General features: G+C 44.8%; 1 protein-coding gene across 1 annotated transcript in view; it reads left to right on the top strand.

Annotated features, from left to right (window-relative positions):
- The window catches only part of col22a1 (collagen, type XXII, alpha 1), a 196,699-nt gene that overhangs the window by 15,717 nt on the left and 165,064 nt on the right, over nt 1–15,918 (top strand). Inside the window, exon 3 of the mRNA XM_041190170.1 lies at nt 12,963–13,016. Within this exon, the coding sequence (XP_041046104.1) occupies nt 12,963–13,016 (54 nt within the window). The remainder of the gene's footprint in view (nt 1–12,962; nt 13,017–15,918) is intronic.

Below are 15,918 nucleotides of genomic sequence, written 5' to 3'. Positions count from 1 at the left end.
CCTAATCCAAACCATCTTCAGCTGCTTCATCAATGACCTTCCTTCCATCATAAGGTCAGAAGTGGGGATGTTCGCTGATGATTGCATAATATTCAGCACCATTCGCGACTCCTCAGTTACTGAAGCAGTTCATGTCCAAAAGCAGCAAGACCTGCACAATATGCAGGCTTGGGCTGACAAGTGGCAAGTAACATTTGCACCACACAAGTGCCAGGCAATGACCATCTCCAACAAGAGAGAATCTGATCATCACCCCTTGACATTCAATGGCATTACCATCACTGAATCCCCCACAATCAAAATCCTGAAGCTGAACTGGACTAGCCACATAAATACAATGACAACATGAACAAATCAGAGGCTGGGAATCCTGCGGCCACTAACTGATGTCTTGCCTCCCCAAAGCCTGTCTACCATCCACAAAGCACAAGTCAGGAGTGTGATGGAGTATTCTCCACTTGCCTGGATGAGTGCAGGTCCAACAACACTGAAGAATCTTGACACCATCCAGGACAAAGCAGCCTACTTGACTGGCACCACATCCACAAACATTCACTCCCTCCACCACTGACGCACAGTAGCAGCAGTGTGTACCATCTACAAAATACACTGCAGGAACTCAACAAGCCTCCTGAGACAGCACCTTCCAAACCATGGCCTCTACCATCTAGAAGGACAAGGGCAGCAGATAGATGGGAACACCACCACCTGGAAGCTCCCCTCCAAGCCACACACCATTCTGACTTGGAAATATATCATCGTTCCTTCACTGTCACTGGGTCAAAATCCTGGAACTCCCTTCCTAACAGCACTGTCGGTGTGCTTGCACCACATGAACTGCAGCAGTTCAAGAAGGCAGTTCATCACCACCTTCTCTAGGGCAGTTAGGAATGGGCAATAAATGCTGGCCTAGCCAGCGATGCCCACCTCCCAGGAATAAATATAAAAAAAGCCTTATCAAATGTCTTTTGGACTTTCCAGTGTACAACACCTACTGGGTCTCCTTTATCTATTCTGGTAGCTCTAAAAAATCTAATCATTTCATTTTCATTAAGCCGTGTTGACTTTGTCTAACCATACTATGATTTTCTAAGTACATTGTTCAAACTTTCTTCATAATAGATTCCAGTACTTTCCCAATGATGGATATCAGCCTAACTGGCCTGTAGTTGCTTGTGTTCTCTCTCCCTCCTTTCTTGAACAACAGTCTTACTTTTGATAAATTCCAAACCACTGGGACCATTGTAGAATCTAACCCTCCCCTATCTCAACAGAATGTTGGCAAGTTATGGGGAGATTGTGCCCAATCTCATTCTTGCCCTCACAGTCCACATACATATACTTACCAGCAGGAGTCATCCGATGTAAATATGGAGCAGAAACCCCCGCTGATTTTTCTCCCTTACATCCCAAGCACAACTAGGCCAATTTTATCACTAAGATCAGAGAATTTTATCAGTGAACAGAGGCCAGGAATTGACCAAGAATTGAGTGAGAAATTTCTGCTCTAGTCTGTGTGTCAGTGCATTGCAGGATTGTGGCTATGCCAATTAAACTATCAGAGCACCCCACCCTTCTCCCTTAATCAGGACAACATTACAAGTGCCTCATTACAGCCACAACTGGAAGGAAGCTGGAAGGAAAGATTGAGGACTTCAGGCTGGATTTTATGACGACCCACATCCCTCTCCCTCCCCTTCACTCCCAGCAGTTGTGTTTACAACGTGCGGTACATAAAATACAAGGGGTGCCAGGACCACTGCCTTCCCACCCACCTCTGATCAGTTCCCCCATAATACGATCGGTGGGCAGGCATTGAAATCGGCAGCCCGCCTGCCACATTGTTAAAAATAATTAAAGATTAATTGAGCCTGTTACCAAGCTAATTGACAGGGATATTATGCTGCCCATGCCATAACGGTTGGCATGGGCAGGCAGGCGGGAGTGGGCAGTCTGTTTTTGAAGTCAAGTTGAAAAAAAGGTGGGAAGGAACTGGGGTGGGGGATATATTCAGGGCATGCCCCGTGCACATTGGAGATACTTCCCACCCAATAATGTCAACCCCGCTTTGTTCCTCGCCACCTGCCCTTCAAAAACCAGGCACCTCACCCATCCACCCCTCCACCCCCACCCCACCCCACCCCCCTCCACTTCCCTCCCTGGGCTGTCGGATCCCTCCTTGCTCTAAAAGCCAGGGACTTAACTTTCTCTGGCAACCATCACTCTTCTTCCTGCTCCTTTAGGCAGTCCTGGCAGCTCCAACTACTCAGTTCTGGTGCTGCCGGGACTGCTGGAACTGCCAGCCAATCAGATTGACCAGTAGCTGAGACATCCTGTCCACAGAGGAACATAAAACCCCACTGTGAGCTTGTTTAGCCTGTCCGCAATGCATAATGGCTGCAGGGCAGGCTTCTCCCTGCTGCGTCGGCTGCCGGCTGCTGACTTTCGTTTGGGGGGGCATGAGCAGTCTGCCCCCATGCACCCCACCCCCCACCTCCCAATCTGTCTGAAATCCAGCTGCTCTCCATCCAGTCCTGCAAAACATAATAAATAGGTAGTAGGCAGCTTTACAGTGTGGAAATTGGTTATGGTCAGGGAATTCTTTTGTAGCCAGTTATGATGTTATTTATGACATGTGGCAGCTGGCTTTTAAACTCCCTTTTTCTCTGAGCAGCATAATTTATTTCCATTGAAATTGCTTAAACGATGGGGTCTGAGCATTCACATCATTATTGTTCCAGTTTGCTTCTCTAATTTTCACACAATGATTTCATTCTCTTTTCACATGGATCATGTGATAGCTTTCTCAGTTTTCCTTCTTATCAATGTTTTCCCTTGTTAAAGGTGTTGACTCCTTGTTGTACAGTTGTGTGTGTGCCAGCTACATTCTAAGATGTTGCCTAAATGGCTGTTATTTACAGCATTAGTGAGGAGGGATCACAGATAAGCCTGAATCTGCCCACACCAACATCCCCACAAATGCAATTCCAGCAGGGTTCACTGTAATATAAACAGATGGATAAGTCCTGGCCAATTGTTTTTTTACTTCTCTTTCCTCAAGGGCTCAGATACTATTTGTGACACCCCCACCACTACCTCAACAAACTCAGCACGGTCATGGACTCTAAACCTTTGTAGTTGATCCATTCACTGGTAAACTCCCAGAGTCATTTGTTTCTCTCTTCAAATCATTATCTCTTGCTACGGACAGGAGGGAGGTTAATTTAAACAACACTGATTTCTCCTCTCATCACCCATAAACAGAAAGATATTTTGATTTGTTTTCCTCTTTATAAGTGGAGGCGTATTTCCCAGCCCCTTGGTTTTGGTATGGTCCAATTTTTGATTAGGAACCCTACAGCAAACTCAAGATAGGATGAACTAAAACAAAGTGTTGATTGCACACAAGGAGGGTTCCATTCTGTTGAGGGGTCATTCAGACTCAAAATGTTGACTGTGTCCCTCTCTGCAGATGCTGCTAGACCTGCTGAGTTTTTCCAGGTATTTTTGTTTTTGTTTTGGATTTCCAGCATCCTCAGTTTTTTGCTTTTATCTGAGGGTTTCAACATTGCCTGCACACTCAGACAGTAAAGAGAGGGATACAGAAAAGAAAAATTTACAGTACAGAGACCACAAAGAAAAAAAAATATGGTTTCATGCAGACACCAGAGTCCAGAATCAAAGTTCAATGTTGTAGGATTCACTTTTCCTGTGTGGTGGACTTCACAAGATGAGATAGGCATGCAGAGATGGATCAATCTTGTGGGCGATGTTATAGAACTTCCAGCAGAAGCAGGCTGGATGAGGCTAGGTGTCCAGCTTGGGCCAGAACTCCTTTGGTGTGGCCTGCTAGTCAGACGTTAAACAGCAGACTGAGCTTTTCAGTTCAGCAAGGCAATATTACTTGTTCCACAAGCTAGAGGCCCATGTCACATGACTCTCACCTCGCCACCATCTTTGAAAAAGGATGCATATCCATTGTCTGGGTTCCAACAACTGTTTAATGTCTCAGCCAATAGGAATCGAAAGGAAGGTCATGAAGCCTTTGTCTTCTGGCCGGCCTGGGTTATTAAATACAGATGGCCTTTAAAAAGCTCTCTTTGAAGTTGAGCTGTACAATCCACAAGGTGTCGCTAGTGGCTCCTCAGAGCTGTGAGTTTTCCTAAAACTGCTAAGTGGCTTCTTTTGTTCAGGAGTCATTAACAGGCATAGTTTCAGCCACTTTGTTCAGTGTTTTTTTATACTAGAACTAGCAATGAGACTATCTATATATATTTTATAAAAATATATAGAGTGAGGTCTTAGTCCCTCACATTCTACTAGCTTTGACAAGCTCCTGCTTTGAAGAGTGGGAGGGAATATATTTTAGCTTGAATGAACTTGGCCCAGTTCCTCACAACATTTGGAACAGAGCCATTGCTTGAGGACACCAAGAAAGAATTTTAACTCCATATTGGATAAGGATGTGTGCATTAATTAGGATTAATGTTATCACTGAGTAAAAGAGGCATGCTGGCCCCCAGTACGTTGAATTTTTGATCTGAGCCATGCTATAATGCAGGGCTTCCCAAACTGTGGGTCGCAACCCCAGGTGAGCGCATAAAGATTTTGGGGTTGTTCTGTAAAGAGCTAGGAAATAATTAGCTAGAAACTAATTGTTATGTATAAGTGTTCCAGGGGCCACATTTCATGGTTGCACTCGAGACTGTTGCAATATGTAACAGAACCAGTTCAAACGAGCTCTTCTTGTCTACAAGGCAAATGGCAAGTTAAAGAGTTCTAATCTTTCCAAGCTTAAAGTGTGATTACTACTAGCATCAGGGATCCAAAAGACAGCAAGAACACATAACAAGGGCTGTGAGCTCTGAGGTAGGAATGGTTACCCTAAAGTGCTAACAGTTGCAAGCCTCCTTTAAATCCTTTTTTTTATTGGTGGGCTTGTGAAAAGGGTGGTGTCTCTTTAAAAAAAACCCTTGCAGTTTTTTTATGTTTTGGGTAAATAAGCTTGTTGGCCAACCGAACTCTAACTGCACGCCTTCCTATGTTCTCATCAATTGCTGCTTGCAATCAATAACAGGGAGATTCTGACGTAAGAATAAACAGTATGGTTTATTGAGACATAGGGCAGAGCACCAGATCATATGTGCTTACTAGGAAACCTCCAGGACTAGATTTACAGTTCCCAGTTGCCCACGCTGTACAGTGATTCGCCAGTGCTATCACATGATCAGTAGACTTCATTCTCTTAAAGGGACAAGGTGCCTCACTTTACCACAAGTTTAAACAATTCCCACCATGCTGAAGACCTCCCCATCTCCAACTCAGGAGCTAAACATGCCCCCCCACCACCATCCCCTCCCCCATCCCAAGCCCCACAAGCAGCTGAACCTAACCACCCCCACTTCTCCACATCAGGACCAACACAAAGTCTGAGACATTGAAATAGGGTCACATTAGGAAAAAGTTGGGAAGCGCTGCTATAGTGACTCACACCACTGCAATCAACTGTGAGGATGCTATAACCTAAGTCCTTTTAAGATGGCCTAAACTTTACTCAACACCTCTGGCCTGCAACAATTAAGTTTGGATACAACAATCAGAGATGCACTGCTTTGTGATATCACAATTATACAGTGCCATCATAAAGCAGCTTCAACAGTTTCACTTAGCTACAAATAGTACCAAAATATTTATTTAAACTTTTATATTATATGGAAACCAAATGTGCATTAGAAAGAAAAGGTCATAGTCACCAGGAGTCAGCAATGCAGAAGGCCACATTATCCCAATGCTATGCTTGAGGACTATGATCTTGGTTTTGATGGACAGTGCCAGTAATTTCCAACATTTCTTATGCTTTCTATTGTGGAGAATGAAGAGCAAGCATGTGGAGATATGACTACCGCAGAAGTCATACTGTCATGAAATCTTTCTCTTAAAATTAAAATCTATGCCATTTAAGTTGACTTTCACTATCATACTGACGTTTGTGATCGCTGTGATTTCAATCTCACCAGGCAGGGAAAAATGGACTGAAATTGAAAGAAGGAAAAAATACTTGCATTAATGTTGCGGCTTATTTGACTTTATGAAATCACAAAATGCTCAACACCAATAAAGTACTTCTGATGTGTGGTCACTGTTGTCATTTTGTAACACTGCAACCAGTTTGCAGACAGGAAGCCTGCACAAACAGAAGGTTGGTAATGACCAAATATCTGTTTTGATGATGTTGTTTGAGGGATGAATGGCCAGGACACACTGCTGAGGACTTGCCTATACTATTTCTTCAAAATAGTGCCATGGGATTTTTACATCCACCTAAAGGATCAGATGGAGCCTTAGATCTGCATTTTTTAGGATGGCGGGGCCTTGTTTCCTGCCATCTGAGGAGTCGGCAGGGAACACATCCCTGCCAAGTTCAACTGCCTCGCAACCAATTTATGCTCCAATGAGTGTTGGGAGATGGGACTTCCACACGTCATTCTGGAGGAAGTCCCATCTTAGAGAGCTGACGGCCAATTTGATTGACCAGCAGCTTTCCAGCTCCTGCAGCAATAATGCTGCAGTGGACAGAAAAGGAAGTTCAGGAAGACATCAGAGACAAAGTCCAGGAGCCAGAGGCCCAAGAAAGTTCAGGGGCCCTAGGCCAGGGAGGGTAAGGAAGGCCTGGAGAGGCATGGGCAGCGGGGGGGGAACGATCGGGGTCTCAAGGGAGAGCCTGGGGGTGGAGAGAGGTCTGGAGGCCTCTCGACCTTAAGGTGAGGGGCACCCGACTTCAGCAGGGGACTTCTGTGGAGGTGTTCCCCCCCCCCCCCAACTTCCCTCGCGGATTGTAACTTTGATGTATTCTGGGCTTCCCCCACAGTGGTTCAATCTTCCCACCATCCTAAAAATTGAGCCTGTGCGGGAAATGGCCCTTAAATGGCCATTAATATATGCAAACTAATGGGAATTAGGGTTGCCAACTGTGACTAAAATTCATGGAAGTTTCATCACATGACTTGCCCTCATGTTCTTGCCATGACTGAGATACACTGCTTCCCTACGCCAATTGGGAAGCAAAAAGACTCATTACTCATTTGGGTGATGCTTGACTCAGCCAAATAGCACTTTTTCCCACCTTCAATATTTTTATGACCAGTAAAGGGAAATGTTCAAAGAAAAAAATGACAAAAAAAAATATTTTTTAATGTCCCTATGAATTCTACAGTTTCACAGAGCTGGAGATTGCATTTCAATTTCTGAAGGCTTCAGGCCAATCCTGGAGAGTTTCCCCAAATCAATTATGTGGAATAATAGACAAAATTCCAAAGCAGCAAACTGTTTAATTGTAGTTATTAGCCTTTCCTGGGCCGCATTCCTTGACATGATTGTTTATCAACCCATTACACAGTAGCCATTATGTTCCCTATTCAAAGCTGGCCATTTTGCAGGTCATGATCCCCCTTTGATTTAGGTAGGGCCTCTGTTGACAGAGATGTTCATGTAAACTATATAAACAATACATTTGAGACGATGCATATTGCAGTACACAGCAATCTTCCCTTATGATTCCACTGTACTTCCCTAACCATTATGATCACACAATTAGCAGTGGTGCTGCCACCTGGACTTGTGAAAGGTATTGCAACTAATATTCCAAAGATTTCAACAAGATTTGAAATGATTCCCTTCATCGGACTTCACAAAGTTCAGTACCCAAGCACCAGAAAAGGCAGAACTATCTTGAGCTGTTATGAGTTTTACAGTTGCTGACTTCTATATTTGTAGAGAGAGGCTTGTTAAGCTTAGGTTACCACCAGACGACAGACCAGCAGTTTTCCAGACTGTGGCCCAGATTTTAGCCACAACAGAGAGGCTCTCCATTGTGATGAAAATAGCAGAACTGCCCAAATATCAGAAGTCCGCCCCCCCCGAACACAGTACTTGTCATTTTCACGGGGACAGGATTCGGGATGGGGTACGTTTCTCACATGCACAGTTTATGGAGGCAGCCGGCCATTTAAATCATCAGCTCCTTCCAATGAAGTAGGATTTTGGTAGGCCAGTAGTGTGAAACCTGACCCATAGGCAGATTAGACTAGGGAAAAGCAGGAATGATATTGGTGGATTTGTTTGGATAGCTGGGGTACCCCTTTAGTGGAGGTCAGGTGCCCTTTGAAAGTGATAAAAATAGGAATAAATGTCCGTAAAAGTACACAAACTTAAAACTGTCAAGATCATTGGAAATGTCAATAAGTAGTTGTTAATATCAACTGTCAAAACTGTCAGAAGTACCTGTTAAAGTGTCAATTCATTTAACAGTCCAGCCCTTTAAAACTTTGACAAAAAAGTCTAGAATGTTTTAAAAAAAATGATTCCTTCCTACTTCACTCTCTCTGTGGAGGTAGAACTGCAGATTTCCATTACTGGATGAGTGCTGTATGACTGATTTCACAACCATCCATTATCACAATAAGGTGCCTTCCATTTCACAGTTTGATTGACAGCTACAAGTGGCTATTGGATCATTGATGTGGGACTATGAATTCCAACGCCTGCTGTTGTAAGAGACTGTGTACTTGAATAAAATATTTGTGATAAGGTTTTATTTAGTTGCAGGAAGGTAAATGTAGTAAATGGGCATTTATAATTGAGTGTTTTTTTTTCAATTTTGTGAAGTCTGCAATAGACACTCGGGCCAGAATTTTTTGCTGGTCGGGCGGGCACACGCCTGACCTGAACGAGTGTAAAATGACGCGTGATGACATTGGGCAAGCGTCCCAACGTCATTGCGCATTCACGCAATATTTTGGTCAGCAGGCACATGCTGGAATCAGCAGCGTGCCCGCCAACAATTAAAAGGCCTATTAAGGCCATTAAAGTCATAATTAAGTAAAATTTTTCGCTGCCCATCCAACCTTATTGTTGGTGGGCAAGCAAAAAGGCCAAGCAGCCTATGGATTTCTTAGGAAACCTCATCCATGGGCGTAATGAGGTTTCCAACAGCAAATAAAAATTAAATTAAAATGTTTAAATCTCATTCACAACATGTCCCTGCTCATGTGACAGAGTCACGTGAAGGGACATGTTTTTTACCATTTCAAAATTCTTTGTTTTCAATTTTTTAAATCTTCAGCTCCCTGAGGCAGCTCTGTGCCTCAGGGAGCTCTCATTGCACGCATCCGTGAACTTGCGTGCTCACCCTCCTCCTCCCCCCCCCTTACTCAGGCAATGCTGCAGCACACGTTTCATGCTGGGCAGGCCTTTATTAGCCCGTGAGCATGAAGTCGTGGCCCGATTGCGGGCGGCGGGCAGCTTCCCGACCACTCCCGCTTGCCTCTGCCAAGCAAAATTCTGGTCTTAGAACCTTATTTTATATGATTTTTAAAAATATCATCTCTGCATGGGTCCTGAGGTCTGCCCACGATGGATAATAGGTGAGCTGGTATGGTAGGTGTAAGGGAAAAGCATGGTAGATGCGGGGGGAAAGGGTTGGCATGAGTTGGCATTAAGTTGGCATTGGGGCTATAAAGGGACATGAAGGTAGGTGGCGGGCATACCTTATCATGGGGTCATGAGGGGCTATATAGGGCATGGAGAGTGTATGGGAGCTAAATGGTGGTGAGGGCTGGGGGAATGTTTTATGTGTTATTCTTTCTTTTTCATTTTTTGACACAATGCCTGAATCCTGACGCAGTCCTTCCGCCCAGACTGCCTCTGTATCCAACAGCCTCCTTACTTCTCCTCGGGTCATCCATCCTGACTCCTAATATAGCCTGCACCACTCCTCCCCCATCGCCAACACCCCCTCCCCACCCCTTCACCCCCCGCACCAAAAATCTGACATCCGGGCAGCCATTTTAAAGATCGGGTTGGTGGAACCAGGAGTTCTCCCATCTCAGCGCATCTCATCCCGGAGCGAAAACCTGGACCCATAAGTCAATCCCAACAGTTCAATTGCATTGGATGTGTTCCAGGGACATTTCTGGGGAGGCCAGGTGCCCTTTGGTGAAGGTCAGGTGCCTTTGGGGTAGGTCAGGTGCTCTTTGGCAGTAGGCATAAGTGCCTGTAAAAAGTACATAAACTTATTACTGTCAACCCCATTGGAACTGTCAATAGACAGTTGTCAAAATCAGCTGTCAAAACCATCCGAAGTACCTGTCAAAGGGAGCTGTCAAAAGTGTCATAGCATTTAACAGTCCTGCCCTTTTAACCTTTGACAAAAAGTCTAGAGTGTTAAAAAAAAATTTCTTGTTACTTCACTCTCTCTGCTGACATAAGGCTGCAGACTTCCATTACTGGATTAGTGGAAAGGTGAAGAAAGCAACATTTTGCTGTCATTTCATCAACTAGCATTTCCTGAAATAAGCCAGCAGGTCTGTTACTAAAGAAACTCTGGCTAAGAGAATAAAAATTATCCCTAAATATTCCCTTCCAATTTTCTCACTGATGCGGCTGCACATGTTGGTTAACATTGAAATGTAGTTCCACAGGAGCCAGCCATTACCTGGATTGCACTCACATGACCGTTATTTGGGTGTGAGCCTTAACAGTGAACATTAACCAGTTATTCGACCAAAAAGGGAAAATCAGCAAGTGAAAATCCTATTCAGTCTCACCATTTGGTTTCTTGTTAGAAAGTGATAGCAGGATGGGAAGTTGTGCGGAGCGGGGTGCACCAGGAGCATATACAGGAGTGACCATTTAGCCAGTTCCTGGGATTGGTGCTGAGGCACCTACTGGTTCTTATGTACATTAATCATTTAAATTCAGCTGATACAAAATTAAGAAGTTTCATGAATTCATGATGTCCTAATGCACTTTACAGACAATGAAGTTCAATACATTTGAAGTGTCGTCACTGTTGTAATGTATTCAAGTCAGAGGAGGGATTCAGGGATCCACAAAAAGAGTTAGATACAAGCACACAATTCAGTGACAGATAAAGTTCATTGCAGATATCAGTCAGGTATCATAGATTGGAAGAAAAAAAATGGATGCCAGAAGTATTGCCGGGATTTTCCGGCCCCACCACAACAGGTTTTCCCATGGCAGATGGTGAGCCATTCAGATATCTGTTGACTTCAGTGGGACTGGTAGATCCCGCTGGCAGGAGGGGCTGGTAAAATCCACCCCCCCCCCCCCAATAGTTTGATCTCTTGTCCATGTCCTCTTAATTGGCTGGGAGCTCATGGTGGGCGGGAATCCCGCCCCCCAGGGATTCAGGATATGCTGCTGGCCTATCAAATTCCTGAGTAGAACATGGTACAGCGGGTCTTCCCAAAAAGAGCCAGTGCATGGGCAAGACACCTCCCTCACTGCCACAAGCAGCTGCCCAACATTTCAGGCCTGTGAAACGGTTGATTCCTGGATTGAAAGAGTTAACTTATGAGGAAATGTTGAGCATGTTGGGCTGATTGGAGCTTAGAAGAATGAGAGGGGATCTTCTTAAAACATATCTGACCCTGAAGGGGCTTTAATAGGGTAGATGCTGAGAGCATTCTCTTGTGGAGGAATCTAGAACTAGGGGGCACAGTTTCAGAATAAAGGGTCTCTCAATTATGCTGGTGATGAAGAGGAATTTCTTCTCTCAGTGGGCGGTTAACTTTTGGAACTCTGTATCCCAGAGAGCAGTTGAAACTGGGTCAGTGAATATATTCATGGCTGAATTAGACAGATTTCTGATCTAGCCTGTAGCCATGGTTTTTTGAGGTATGGGCAAGGAAGAGGAGTTAGATCAACCATTACCTTATTGAATGGCAGAGCAGGTTGGAGGGATCAAATGGCATGTTATTGCTCCTATTTCTTATGTGATTATGCATGACCCAACATTCAGGTATTAACCTCTTTGCTGTTGAATGAAATCCCAGTGATGTTAAATGGGTTATTTGATGGACATCTGCCTTCACAGATGTGAAAAGACCTCCTGTGAGTAGAACTCATCACTCCGATATTATGGGCATGCAAGTCCAGTGACATATACCAGTCAGTGTGAAGAATAGAAATGTCTTGCTGATGCAGCATGTGTTGCTCTGCTAAGTGAACATCATTCTGCATTAGCCCCTGCTAAGCCCACTTTTGAAACACTGACACTGATATAAAAAGTTCCAATCCCCAACACTGACTTTCTTCACCTTATAACAATATATTTTGTTGAAATTGATGTGAAACTTCATTTAATAAATGCAACATACAACTGAATCATACAGGCTGAGAGATTGCTGGCCTGTGCTGAATTATCTAATCTTATTTTGAACACTATAAACGGTGTCGCATCCTGGATTATGGAGGCAGAAATAGTCTGTGTTCTTGAACTTGAAGTTCTGTCGAAGGGTCATGAGGACTCGAAACGTCAACTCTTTTCTTCTCCACCGATGCTGCCAGACTTGCTGAGTTTTTCCAGGTAATTCTGTTTTTGTTTCACCTATTGGTTTATTGTTTTTACACCTCCAACTCTAACCCCTTGAAGTAAACATGAACCGTCCTTGGAATTATAATTATTTTAGGGGTGTTTACCAGCCTCCCACCAGGCTTTCATTTATCTTACATGTTAAAAATTTCAATCCCCAAGCTAAAAGTTATACCCCTGAAACGTTTGAATCATGAAATTAGCCATTTCCACAATACGCTGTTCTCTCCTCTCAGCTGGTCTGAAAGAAGGCAACTGCTAAAGCCAGCCATCTCACTAATAATTAAAGAAAAAGCTTCCAAGGATGGGATAGGAGTGGGCCTGGTCCCCTCCCCCTGCCCGGCCTCCGGAAAATGCCAGAACCGGAGGTGAGGCATCCAGCCACACTCCTCGGTGGCCACTTTTACTATGGGAAAATCTGGCCCCAAGAACCCAGGCATAACTTGCCAGTTCTGAGAGGGGAATGTATTTCCCACCTCCCCGCCTCTCACTCACTTCTCCAGAAAGGTGAAGAACATCTTTTTATAAAAGGGATTTTAATTTATTAACTGCTTATGTTTTCCAACAGGGAGACCAGGGTTACCCAGGAGAACAGGGCTTTAGAGGCGTTGCTGGACCTCCTGTAAGTTGATGCCTTGGATTTGCTACCTATTGTTGCCTGTAATTGTGGCTGTAAAGTCAAGTCTGTGTTTCAATGTTTGATTCAGTAGGGAGTTTTATCATCTGTGTTTTTCCTCTCCAATTCTCTCTTCTCTCTTTCCCATCTGAAATGATTTAAGCCCTTTCCTGGAGTATGTTTTCATGGGGTGGCAGGTTATTCAATTGTAAACGTGGCCTCCGTGCTCACTCCGTACACTTTCAGCAGGTGGTGTTCAGGATCAGGAAACCTGTCCGAATGTTCCCCTCTCAGACAGAAAAGCACTGAGGCTAACTGTAGCAAATACTGTTGGCAGAGATTATCAAACTTAACATTGACACGAAAGCTAGGGTTTTCACATTCTGTGTGGCTCAGCTTCCAGTTTGGGAGTCTGGTCCAATTTCTCAGCATCTAGTGAGTAATACTTGTTACTTTAGCTGACACGGAGGACAGCAGAACTTAAAAGTGCTCAGTTAATTCTTTCTTTTGAAACATTTGTTACACAAAAATATCAAGAATCCTATATTTATGAAGCTGCCTGTCCGTTGTGATACTGCCATTATAGGCACTTCAGGACCCATTTTTTTCTCTCCACTATTTGTCGGAGTTAGGTTTAGGGAACATACTTTGGGTGCACTCTGCCCAAGTTGAATCAGAATTCACCTGTACTTCTGTGTTCAAATCATTATCATGATTTCAAAATGCCTGCACACAGATTTGAACATGTGTCTGAAAGTGGAAAGGTTGTTGCCATCTCAGCCTTTCAGTCATGGTAATTGCTGTTAGGTTTAGAGCCTTTGGGCTATTATCCAAGAATAGCAGTCAGAATGTCTCCCAACCTTGCTGACCCTCCTTGCTGCTCCTGAAAAGAAAATACTTACATGTTTGGAGGTATGAGAAAGTGGTTAATGGTCCTTTCATGGATCCATCCTACAGGGCTTACTTTCATCACATGTTACAGAGTTTGGACGTCCACCATGAGAACATTGAGGCAAATGATATAACATCTGGATGGGGCCAATCAATCAGCAAATGTCTTTTTTTTAATGTCCCTTAATTGTTGCCCAGCTCTGCTAAACTGCATGATTCCATTACTATCTATCTATCCAAATACAAACAGGGCTTCTCTTTCCTTCCCTTTCCCATACAGCCACATTCTGAGTACCTCAAGGATCTATTCAGCCTCTTCCTCTTGCCAGTACCCCACCCACTGAAATGGGGTAGCTTCTATGTATCTGATCACATGGGCTCTATCTCTCCAATTAACTATTCTCTCAGTCCCTCAACTGCTTTGTGTTCCGTCAGTCTGCTTGTCCACCCTCAAGTCTTGAATGAGTCATAACTTCCTCGAGCTCAAAGTCATTAAGACTAAAGCCATCAGGCAGAATTTTCCCGTTGGCGTGCAGGAGCAGGCCCCACAAGTCCGTGCGTAAAATGATGCGTGGTGAAGTCGGGCGAGCGTCCTGACGTCACTGCGCGTCATTGCGATATTTCACTGGGCGGGCACACAATGATGTCCGATGCACGCCCACCATTAATTAACGAGCCACCTAAGACCCTTGACTCACCAATCAACACCAATTTTTCGGTGCCCGTGCAATCTTTGGGTCGACGCAACGGGCAGGTGGGTAGGACACATTTGTATTAACCTCATCCATAGGTGGGATAAGAGGGCTCACTGGGGTCGCGAGAGTGCAGTCAAGTATTTATTTTTGAAAGTTTTTGAAACTTGCCTGTGTGATCTGCAGTACTTCAAAACACATACCAGCTGCTTCTTCTGTACTCTTAATCTTCAGGTCAGCACTCTGCAGTGAGTAATCTTTTCTGGGCCTGCAGGTTTCAGGAATCCTTCCCTTAGCCTGGGAATGGAAGCTGAACTGTCCACTGGAGGCAGCTCCTATGAGGAGGAAAGGAGGGCTAGAAGGGGGAGGATGCCAGGAGTGCACATTCAGCCTCCAGGGGAGCCACCTTTGGGAGGACAGGCGCGGGCACAAGGGGTGCAGGGCCAAGAGGTAATCCAAGGCGGAAGGGGCCACAGAAGACACCACTCTCCTGCTGCCAGAGTATACAGGCAGCGAAGCAGCTACCTCAATATGTCTGAGGTGCAGTGCCGAAGGAGGCTCCATCCCTCAAGGGAGACAGTCAACTATATCTGTCAGATGATAGGGCCTGAGATCTCCGCTAACTGTGTGGGTGGACACCCCATGCCAGTGGCTCTGAAACATTGAAACATAGAAACAGAGAAAATAGGAGCAGGAGTGGGCCAATCAGCCCTTCGAGCCTGCTCCACCATTCATTATGATTATGGCTGATCATCCAACTCAATAGCCTGCTCCCTCATTCTCCCCATATCCTTTGATCCTTTTCACCCCAAGAGTTATATCTAACTCCTTCTTGAAAACATACAATGTTTTGACCTCAACTACTTTCTGTGGTAATGAATTCCACAGACTCACCACTCTCTGGGTGAAGGTCACAGCTGCCCTTAACTTCCATGCCTCTGGCTCCTTCCACGGATCGGTGGGTGATCTTTGTGGTGTCTCCCAATCAGCTGTCCACACTTGTGTCAAGCACATTACAGATGCTCTGCTCTGTTCAGGCATGCAATGACCTTCATCCATTACCATTGGGTCCAGGCAAGCCAGACACAGTGAGCCAGAGGCTTCGCTGCAATTGTTGGCTTCCCCCCCGTCCAGGGTGCAATAGGTTGCACACTTGTGGCCATCAAAGCGCCAGTGGGTGAGCCCAGTGCCTTCGACAACAGGAAGGGATTCCACTTCATGAACGTGCAATTCACAGGATGCTGATTTTACAAGTCTCCTGGAGTAGCCTCTCCACAAGAGTCGACACTCTCTTCGTAGAGGACACATGGCGCTTGGACATGTGG

This window comes from Carcharodon carcharias, chromosome 6, assembly GCF_017639515.1.
Source record: "Carcharodon carcharias isolate sCarCar2 chromosome 6, sCarCar2.pri, whole genome shotgun sequence".
In the NCBI taxonomy this organism is placed as follows: Eukaryota; Metazoa; Chordata; class Chondrichthyes; order Lamniformes; family Lamnidae; genus Carcharodon; species Carcharodon carcharias.
This window is presented reverse-complemented; position numbering and strand designations above follow the sequence as displayed.